This window comes from Teleopsis dalmanni, chromosome 2 (genome assembly GCF_002237135.1).
Source record: "Teleopsis dalmanni isolate 2A chromosome 2, ASM223713v2, whole genome shotgun sequence".
Classification (NCBI taxonomy): Eukaryota; Metazoa; Arthropoda; class Insecta; order Diptera; family Diopsidae; genus Teleopsis; species Teleopsis dalmanni.
Window position 1 is genome coordinate 229,824,227 of NC_051847.1, and position 11,147 is coordinate 229,835,373.

Below are 11,147 nucleotides of genomic sequence, written 5' to 3' on the forward strand. Positions count from 1 at the left end.
CCAACTGCTTACTATACCTTAACCCATGTATGTATGCTTACAACAAAACAAAAAAGGAAAAAAATAGCTGTTTTGGTATTTGTTGCTTCTCATGTGAATGTGGTATGCTGCAAAAACAGCGGTTTCATTTTGATGCAATTCTGCAACAGAGGTGTTCTTGAACTATTGCAATTTTAATATAACATTCTTACATTTCGTGCACCTCGCAATGACTTTGCAAGACAGAGTAAATCCCTCTATAATGTTATTAGTTACATTTAACACTCAATCTGGTGTAGACATTTTTTCTGTTATAATATGGCAACGTAAATACGTTTGACATTTACTTTTGTCTGTCACTTTGGTGTTCGCCGGCGTTTTTGCTGTCATATCTTTATCGAAATTATTTGCGCATATTAGAGCGTGAATTAAATTCTATTAATCGAACTTTTCTTAAGTAATCGCTATGTCAGACGAATCATTTTATGGTAAATACGAAACTTAACAGTGCAATAAATACTTTACTGATTTTATTTTGTGAAATATGTTCTTTTAACTTAATTGCTGAAGTGTCAGTGGTGTCTGTCTTTTGCCGGTGCTTCGACATTTAATTATTTTACATGACAAACTAACATTAATAAAATACTAGCATTTAGTAACAACCTTTCAAATTGTAGGTGTAACTCTTACTGGGCAGGATAGTACTGTATCGTGGGATGTGCTCTCTAATGATGAAGACTTTCCTCGTGGTCAAAAATTAATAATCAAACAAATTCTGTTGGGTGCAGAAGCCAAAGAGGGTGAATTTAACGTTGTGGAGGTATGTTTCTATATTAACCATTTAAGTGTTGTACATTATCAAACCTGTGTGATACTAGTAAATACAGTGGGTTTAGCTTATTAAATTCAGGTGGTCTTCAGGTGCTAATTGTATTGTACAAATTTAATTTGCAATATCATTTAAATCATTGTGCTTGTATTTCGTTTATTCTTAAATGCTATAATGCATGGCCCATTTAAATATATAAAGTAAATTTCTGGAAGTGTGTGAAAAATTATTTGATCTAGTCATGAGAATTAGAGAAACTTTAGTTTCGGCGCGTACGGAAAATATGAATTCTGTAGATTTAAACTTTCCAAACTGCAAAACCTATATTTCGGTATGTTGTTCTATTTAAATAGTATCATTTGTTTATTTAAAATGTTTTATCTGTAGAGAGAGCGAGAGCAGCTTTGCTATAATTGTTAAAAAGACTTCCTAATAAATAATCTCTTATATGAACAACAACCGACCATCTCGCCCAACTGTATATAGTTCCAGGAATGAATGGGTGAATATCGCAGTGTCATTTAACATATTCAGCGATTGTATATTATTACTGACTCACCCATTATTTAACCACACCCTGTGAAATAAAATTACTAAGGTTATACCTGTTTACGAACATGTGTATTTTTTTATTTGCAATACATATACAAAAAAATATATATCTTATTAATTATTGTGTTTATACCAAACTGTGATTTCTGCTATTTTTTCCTTTGATATCATCAATTATTTCTTGTAGGGTTATATCAAATTTAAACATGCCTCGTGCGTTAGGATTTAGGCGATATAATACGCCGGCTGATTTGTAATTCCAGTTCCAACAAAACAGCTCGCAGTTTAATAAAATTAAATCTTCTTTTAATGAAAGTATGTTCTAGAATATTATTTAATATATTTATTTATGAATGCGTATATTTGTGACGTTTTTGTGTACTTACCATGGCAACTGTGGAATCAATTGACTTAATATCTTCTCCTTGCAACATAATCAAACTTACGCTTGTCGCTTGAGTATTTTTAAAGTTAATGATTTTCATTCTTAGGTATTCTGCGCAACAATAGCGAAATTCTCCTTCTAGCTTAACAATGCCTATTTCTATATCATTAACCTACAATTTTATGTGTTAATATTATTAGCTTTAATACTTTAATTTATGATTAGAGACAGAAATACCTTTTCTATTGTTGTCGTTATTCGTGGCCTAGCCGTTCTGTATAATATAAATATTAAATTAAAAATTATTCCCACAATTATACCTCCTTCCAAGCTCCAGAATAGGCAAACGATTACTGTCACGACGTAAGGGAATACATCTAACTCTATAATCGTAAAATGAAATGATTAATATTTTAAATTTTATTAAAACAATACTTTTTGAGTTCCAAATTTCTAAAATTCTGTGATATTCTATCATGAAGATCATAGCCGCAATGATGATAGCAGCTAAAGTAGCTTTAGGTATGTAGTAGAATGTGTTTGTTAGAAATGATAATGCAAGAAGTACCAAACCACCAGTTACAAGACCACCAAATTGTGTTTTTACTCCGCTACTGTTATTAATTGCTGTACGTGTAAACGAACCAGTTATGGGCATCGATGAAACAAAACTACCCATTATATTTCCAAGACCCAGGGCTATCATTTCTTGTGAATAGTCAACGATTTTTCCTTTTGCTAGAAAGATTCGCAATTATAAGGGTTTAATAAGGGTTACAATTTTTTACTTACAAAATGCCTTAGCAACAGCTATACTTTCTACAACAGACACCAACGGAATTGTTACGATAGATGTTGTTAATTCGGAAAACATTTCGGTAAAGGAAACAGTTTCCCCGTTCTCATTAGTTGTACTAAAAGGAGGCAATTGAAAAGGTGGTATGCCTTTCGTGATTTTGCCGTTGACTCTGAAAGGTAATACGTCGTCGTGGCTTAAGCAATAGCACAATATAATACCAACAATCACAGCCAATGCATTACGCGATAAGGAAATTAAGTAAATGAGCTTTTTAAACTTGGGAGTCACACATTTGCTAGTTTGCATTTGCTGTTAAATAATTAAAGTAAACTTATACATTTCATATATAAATTAAATATACAACTTACTTTCATCAATATCAGTACTATCAAAGTGCAAACTCCCAGTATGGAGTCGTTCTGTTTAAGTTTCGTAATATTACCGAAGAAAGTGTACCAAGAGGTGAAAAATTCGTTTGATGAACCTGCGTTAAAACCAAAAAAAATTATGTACGTTTAAAAGTACTCCCAATTTATTTTTCTTACTCGAGATGCCAAATAAATTATTTATTTGACCACTAGCTATGGTAACCGCAGCAGCTGTTATGAACCCAGTTGTTACAGGCATTGAAATAAATTGTACTAATATACCCAGATTCAGTAATCCCATTAAAGTTATAATACATCCGGAAATAAAGCACAACAACACCACATAATCAGCACTCTTCGCAACATGCTGCACCATTAATGCCATTATAGCTGTGGGCCCTGCAAAAGGAAAATAGGGACAGTCATAATATTAGGCATCACATTCTTTAATGTCGCATGTCACTAGGAATCTTACCCACTGTAACATCCTTGCATGTGCCAAAAATAATGTACATAAAACAGCCCATGAAGGCTGAATACAGGCCATATTGTGGCTCAAGACCAGCTATTGCGCCATACGCTATGGCCTGTGGTATGCAGGTCAATCCTACTGTTAAGCCGGCTATACAGTCTTTTAAAACATAATCCAGTTGATAATTTGGCAGCCATTTTATTACTGGGAAAAAATTCATAAGCGTATTAGGAGTGCAATATTTTTTAGTTTTCCGCTTCACCACCTCATAAATATTTGGAAGCGTCTCGCGATAAAGCTGATCTGCGAAATGATCAATTTAATAATAGTAATTAATAATTTACAATCATACTTGCACGGGGTATTAGGTACTATAATAAAAGATAATGATATACGCATGTATGTCAGGGGCATTATTGTATTCTATTAACAAGTGTCTATCATGTAATATTTTGATTGATAATAATTACGAGTATTATACTACATAAATTGAATATATATAATTACTGTTTGTTTGAAAGAGATAAATTTACTTTTATCAAGAGCTACTGCTTCTAACAAATATAAATCAAATTATCAAAATATTATTCGTAATTATTTAAAATTTTTGATTTTATTTAATGATAATATTAAAACAGTCGAACACAAACTGGAATGTTTCAACGAACTGAATAAACAGAAAAAAGTATATAAAGGACTTTGATGATAGACATCAATGATCTACACTTCCGCAATGAACAGTATCATTATTCTTTTGCAGAAATATTGCAGTTTTCATTACACGAACGAACAAATTTTATCACTCTAATAACATATATAATATTCTGAACAGTATGTGATATATTTGAATTGTGGGATGTTCAGAACAGTTTGTGGTTCCATAATTCATAAGGTTAGATTTTATTAACTCCTACATATGAGTATTTACTTTATCAATAATGATTAAAATTGTTTAGCAAAAATTGGTTATCTTTATCGTTAAGTGGGAAGTCAAAATAATATCAGATTTCAATCCTAAGAATGGAAAATTTTGGTTTAAAATTGTGGAAAATTATTTCCATAATCACTTATAAAGAGTGATCAATCACGTTAGTGAATATGAAGTAGTAATATAGACTTTTGACTGACAATATTGCGAGATAAGCAATTAATAACATTTTATTTATGTTTAAAGAATTCAATTATTGTGCATTTAGTTTTCATTATTGATGTGGATGCAAGTGACAGCTGTCGCTAAACAATCAGTCTACTTAGCCCCTATAAATAATAAATAGAAATAAACAGAGTACCTGTTCCTGACGGAGCGAAGCACCGCGACCATAGTTGATTTTTTGTGCTGCTAAAAACAGACACATATTTTTATTAGTGGCCTATTTAACATCTAATCGTTTATTAGGAGTGATTCCTTATAAAGAAATTCCAAAATCAAAGGTAATCAAAGTCATTACGAAATGGGCAGTTGTGATAAACAGTTAAGATGTTTACAAAACATGTAAGTTGCTTAGGCTTTCTTTTTGTGATAACGTTGTGGGTATGTCAATTGGCAGTAATTGTCTCTGAGTGTAAGTGTTGCTATTTGCACCAACATGTACCTTTTAAGCCTAACCTAATCTAACTTAGGCGTTCTTTAGTTTAAATCTCATTTACTGCTCTGATTCTTTAACACGTTAAAGACCGCATGCCCACCGATGGGTCACTCCGCAACAACATTACCGGCCCGCGTGCTTACGGGTGGCCACACGACATGTTTTACCTGTGTACCGCTTGTACACAGGTGGGCATGATTTCAATTTAATTTATGTACAGTAGTCCATTCGTCGGTCCCTCAAAGAGATAGTGCATATAGCGGTCTTAGTTAATTTGACATAGCCTTATTTTAAAACGAACAAACTCAGCAATTAACTTATTTTAATGGAAATTTTATTACATAAATCGAATTTATTTCATATAAATAGAATATAAAATGTATAATATAGTCTAAATTTTATATTATTTATACAAAAATATTTAACAGTTTATCTCAGAAAAATAGAACTAAAAAATTAACTTATATTATCTATAAAACCTTGAATGTTAGCTGTCAGTCACGATTTAGGGACTCTGATTTTTTATATTCAGTGTGCTCTTTTCTTAGATGTTCTTCATTTGTATTTTGGTCATTTTTAGAATGACCATATCATTTATTGAGAATATCTTTGTATCAATAATATCTTTGAATCAAACCGGTACACTAAATGTCTTTGATCTATTCACACAGAGAAATTTGACACTAGGCTTTTAACAGATCAGACCCCATCAAGAGTGCTATTATTAATCAGGCAAGTAATAATGATACGCGTGTAGCCATATTAATAAAAAGAAAGTTAAAACACAATTATTTAACAAAGTATTCTTTTATGTTTTATAAACTTTACCAAGTTATTTATAATTTTATATTGATTTCATTAGCAGTTGTCTTAAAAATTCAAGTAACATTTTTGAGCCCCTCAAGAGAGTGAAGAGTGAAAATTGATAGTACTAGAGTGAAGAAAAAAATTTTCATTCAGATGAGTTTAAGACTTTCAATATTGAGTACACTTGAAATAATAATTAATTTTATTGAGTAACAACCAACTTTAGTTTTAAAATATTTTGTAAAAATTGAAACTAATTCTGTTTTGAGTTGTTGTGGCAAAAATATTTTTTCCAGATTAAATTTCAATTCTTTGAATGTGTTTGAGGGGTCACTGAACTCTTAATTAGGTTCGAATTGATAATTTAATGCTCATCCACACTGAAGCCACTTTTTCAAAAATGAGATATGTAAGTGGTGATTTTAAGGTAATCAACAAACCTCACGACACTTCTGTTGAAATTTGTGTGGGCAACACGTGTACAATATACAATATTTAAAATGAAAATCACTTCAAAAAAGAAAATAAGTATAATTGTTACTGAATCCCTTTAGTATTTGTTCCATATCTTCTTTCCTTTACACTAGATTATAAAAAAATTATATTCGTATATATTTTAGGGGTAGTAATTGTACCTTCGATCTCCGTTGACATACTGCGATTTGATTTCCTGAATATACCGTGAGCTCAGAGTTTTGTACTTAAATATGTTACCATAAATTCTTTTAAAAGATTTTAAATTAACTTTGTTTTATTTTAAAATTTAAGTTAACCAATCGAGTCAGAACGAATTGAACGTTTGAGCGCGTTTCAGACTACAATTTTAGGTGCTAACATCGCGAGCGCGCAATATGGAATGAATGCCGAGCAATGCTTTTGAAATTTGTTTGATTCTAGTTCATTTATTTGTCTGACAATTATCTATCGCTACCGATACTACTAGGTTTACTATTTTAAAATGAGTTATACACCATTTCTAGTATGTTATAGCAGAGCACCGTACTAATCGTCGAGCCGTTGCAGTATTTCTAAAGTACCCCACATTTAATTATTATTTTATTGATAACTTCTGGTTGATATCAAGTACAAGTACTCGTTTTTATAAAAACATGTCTATTTTATTTAAGGAAAATTTTGTGTATAAAATTATAAAATATTGCAATATTATCGGAAGCATATGACCGTGAAACGCCACTTGTACTACAAAAAAAATGGTTAATAAAAAAAACTACAATAATTAATTGTAAATTACTTGTTAATTTGTTAAATTATTTTATAATGATTACATATTTCCAAAACTAACAAAATAATGATTGTTTGCAAACTTTTAATGGATGTGTGATTGATTCGACTATTATTTATTGCTATTGAAACAGCCTGGGTCCAGGCGAAGAAACTTTGTCATATTCAATACGTCGGAGCCATAAATTAATTAGGCTCAAATTTGTAAGAGGATTGGTACAACTGCAGTTGTGGCACACATCGAAAATACATGTGTGAACATGTCATAAGTAATATACGTTAGATCAGTATAGTCTTTGCTCCTCATATAAGCCCTTAGAGATATCACACGGTAACCTATTGTAAACCTGATTCCTGTCCATGGAGATTCCATTGCTTCAGTAATAAAAGTGCGTAATCCATGTTGAGAATTGTTCCATTGATGTGGACTCCGTTAGAGTATATGTTAATATACCCGATTTAGAGAAAGGGGTCGATGGTTGTAACGGAGATGTTATGTTCTATTACTTGTAGAGCTCTGAGGTGTCATTTGTGTGGCACGTGAATTGTTTAGGCAGTAGTTAATAATGGTCTTTGAAAAGACTCACATATAAAAGATTCCCTCTTGCTGTACTTTGTTAGTTTAATTTGAAAGCAACTATTTCGTATTGGTAGATAAAAAGTTGTTTTTTGAACAATACAATTGTTTTTTTGGAATCAGTATTTTGAATTTTATAAATCAATACCTTATAACTTGTATTCTGTATAAATGATTTTAGCTTTGTATATTTCTCCATTTCAGAATAATGTTTCTTAACAATGCTTCCCTATTTTCAGTCTCAGAGTTAATTAAAATATAGGGAAACGTTAAGGTTTTCGCTATACTGAGTATTTCTCCACTGCATCTAAGAATAACTTTATGAAGACGGGATGTCAATTCCATATAAGAGCGAATTGAAACAAATATAGCGTTGATAACTTACTATCAAACTGCTTATGACGTTTTTAGTTTTAACTCCAATGAAGATAATTTGACACAATTATCAATCTAATCAAAATCTAATCAAAATTATTAAAATATTTTAAATTAATTTTTATCAGTGAGTTTTGATTTCATAATAATTAAAATTTTAGCGCCTCAAGTATTGATACTATCAAAATCAATATCAAACTATTAATTGCAGATTAAATTGTATATAAAAGTCACAACACTTAAAAACTATATTTATTAATTTTTAATTTTATAATATTTTATGTATGCTTGCCTTTCATCTAGGTGTTTACTGTGAAAGACTCTTTGAGAATACCGATCGCTGTTTTAAAGGCCGGTGAGACGCGGGCTGTCAATCCAGATATTGAGTTCTATGAAACAGCAGTAACATTTAAACTAGTGAAGGGCAATGGACCTGTATACATACATGGTCAAAATATTAAGGATGAAGTTGAAATAGTTGATATGGAAGATGAAGAAACTGATGAAGACGATGAAGCGGAAGAAGATGAGGAGGACCTACCAAAGAAAAAGCAAAGATTGGAAAATAATACCACGAATAATTCAAAAAAGAACTAAGCTAAGTGCTGCCCTAGAATGAAGTGCTAAATAACTCTTAAGCTATAAAAAGATTTGCCGGTATAATAGATTTAAGATGTAGTTCCTCTTCTTAAATATACGAAAAGTTCAAAGTTTTATTCTTAACTTAGTTCCCGCTATAATTTGTTTTCACTCAAAAAGTGAACTGCTAAACACTGAATTTGTTTTGTTTTTTTTTTATTTTAATTATTATTACTTAATAATTAATTAAATACAATCAAATAAATTTCATAATATTCAAGTAGGTTAGGTAACTTTTAACTTAACAATATTTATGTTAACAAATAATTTTATAATTTTAAAATGTAAGACATCTGGCGTCTATGATGTAATTCGTATATACTTCTAAAATTAAACAATGATGTTTATATTTTTTTGTAATATATAAAATGTAACAATTCACAGAAGAGCAATTAAATATAAAAAATTGAAACAGAATTGGTTATTTTCTAATTTTCTGAGTTTATTTTAGAAATGAGCAAGTTTATTAATTGGACTATATCGATGGTGTCTAATTGATGTATTTGAATAGAAAGTATCTCTAAGAGCATCATTAAAAATATCAGATTTCCATTTATCACTCAAAGAAATGTAAATGAATTTTGCTTTTTGGGCAGGTACCGTCATCCTTGGCAGCGTAGTAGTTTTTGCAGTACATATAGAAGCATATTAATTTCAGAAGTTTAAGAATATCTAAGCAGGAAGCCACGCTTTAGAGTGGTTTATGATAGCCATGATTCACTCTGTGAAACGAATCCATATAAGCGGCGACCAAATTCAGTAAATATTATGATATTTTAAAAAATTATAGAAATAGAGAGAGAGAGAGAGAAGGAGTGTGTTTATATTTGGATGTTTTGTATGTTTTAGAGGTTGTTTCAATTCGAGTTAAAACTGTCATCTGTATATTTGCACGTGTTAGTTTTGTCTGGTCATCTTCGTGGATCTTATAACATAGTTCAGATTGGATATTGGGCTGTGTAAGTAGCGCAAATGAACTCTTCAAAGTTAAATTTGTTTACAGAACTTTATGCTGATATTTTCTATGCAAAAATTTATATTAAAATATGTATACATAAATGTAGTCTTATAATGATGGATAATCAACCGTGTTACATTAGAAAGTGTATTGAGCATATATTTGTAACGCGACGCGTAAATTAGAAAAGTAAAGAAAGACTTGTTAATGTATCTTTAAACTCATCAATATCAAATTAATATTATTTTGACGATGTGCTTACCTAGAAATATTCAAAGCAAATAATGTTGGCTTTGCATTTTTTGGGTTTAGTTACTAAACGATTACTCATTGAATTAATAGTTTTAAAATATTTCTTTTTCCTGTTATTATCGCCTTCTGTCCCCTTTAGCACGTCCACGCTTTTATTATCTTTATGTAAACAATAAAATAAACATTTACCATCACGAATTTTATTTAATCAAAGATATTTTTATCAGTAGATGTAAGTAATTAAGTGTGAATCATTTGGCTACCAGTTAAGTAACATGTTATTAATAAATGCGCCTCTAGCGCAGTCTACATCCGAAAAGGTCATTTGTTTACACATTTATCAATCTTAAAAAATAGACAAAAGTTATATACTCAAATCTTCATATTCAATTCCTGTTGAAAAACAGGAAAATTTTCAAATATATAATTATGTCTACGGTTGATAACTTAAGTACATTACAAAGAAGACGACATCCATTTGAAAAATAAAAGTTATCTGTGGATTAATTTGAAGTTCTGTGTTTTTATTATTTATTTATAACAAATAATATGTCAACATTTTAAGAATTTAAAAATTAAAATGATTAGAAATCTTTAACATTAGGTTTCAACCTAGTGATGGTTGTTTGAATAAGTGATAACATAATCCTAATACCTTATATTACCCCTATTATACGTAATATACATAATACTAACTATAACTTTCGATTGCTAGATTTATTATTCATAAAGTAAATGTATATTATTTTTAAATCGAAGCATGATTTCAGGCTTAAAATAATTATTTATGCTGGATGGTAAAATTTTTTATTTTTTACACAAGATTTCTGGTTAATTCTTAAATGAAATATTCATAAAAAAAGGTTTTTTAAAATATTTTGATTACTCTATAAATATTTAATTTCCCTGTTAAGAAATAACATCAATACGAAGATAATTTTGCTTCAAAACCGCGAGCTTTGTTATCCTTTATATGACATTATACAGTTAGTTAAGGAATTATTCCCTGATTCGGTATTTTGGCGAAATAGGGAACAACTAATTATATGTTATTTATTACTGTTATTACTATTATTAAATCAAAGGCACACTGCAATCTATGAGACTTAATATTATATTACAAGTATCAAATCAATTGTAATAGCTCTTTGATGTAGAACAGAGCTGACCAGATCAGATCCGATCGCGAGTCCCTACAAATCACTGTATAAATTGGAGGGCCGCAGAAACAAATACATACGTTCATGATTTTTTTTGGGAAAAATGTTATATTTATAAATTAATTTTTTTGGTTACCATCAAAATAAAATAATCTAATTTTACCAAA

The 11,147-nt window shown here is 30.1% G+C and overlaps 2 protein-coding genes across 2 annotated transcripts; one reads left to right on the top strand and one right to left on the bottom strand.

Moving 5' to 3' along the window:
• The first annotated feature begins 331 nt into the window (after window positions 1–331).
• On the top strand, window positions 332–8,768 carry LOC119677698 (nucleoplasmin-like protein). Its single transcript, XM_038089150.1, has 3 exons — window positions 332–467; window positions 657–799; window positions 8,275–8,768. Exons 1-3 carry the CDS (start codon window positions 446–448, stop codon window positions 8,566–8,568), a joined length of 459 nt encoding a protein of 152 aa, XP_037945078.1. The 5' UTR covers window positions 332–445; the 3' UTR covers window positions 8,569–8,768.
• LOC119677697 (sodium-independent sulfate anion transporter) lies at window positions 1,401–6,805 on the bottom strand. Its single transcript, XM_038089149.1, has 9 exons — window positions 6,413–6,805; window positions 3,388–3,687; window positions 3,090–3,311; window positions 2,913–3,028; window positions 2,538–2,853; window positions 2,181–2,483; window positions 1,983–2,128; window positions 1,747–1,917; window positions 1,401–1,682 (listed from the first exon to the last, which is right to left on the bottom strand). Exons 1-9 carry the CDS (start codon window positions 6,429–6,431, stop codon window positions 1,488–1,490), a joined length of 1,788 nt encoding a protein of 595 aa, XP_037945077.1. The 5' UTR covers window positions 6,432–6,805; the 3' UTR covers window positions 1,401–1,487.
• Window positions 8,769–11,147: the final 2,379 nt, after the last annotated feature.

Excerpts from the sequence above, each read along its gene's own strand:
- LOC119677698 (XM_038089150.1), top strand. The coding sequence starts at position 446 with ATGTCAGACGAATCATTTTATG. Across the intron at positions 468-656 it reads GTCAGACGAATCATTTTATG|GTGTAACTCTTACTGGGCAG; the intron begins GTAAATACGAAA and ends TTCAAATTGTAG. Across the intron at positions 800-8,274 it reads GTGAATTTAACGTTGTGGAG|GTGTTTACTGTGAAAGACTC; the intron begins GTATGTTTCTAT and ends CCTTTCATCTAG.
- LOC119677697 (XM_038089149.1), bottom strand. Across the intron at positions 1,918-1,982 it reads TAACGACAACAATAGAAAAG|GTTAATGATATAGAAATAGG; the intron begins GTATTTCTGTCT and ends ATAAAATTGTAG. Across the intron at positions 1,683-1,746 it reads TTGATTCCACAGTTGCCATG|AACATACTTTCATTAAAAGA; the intron begins GTAAGTACACAA and ends ATAATATTCTAG.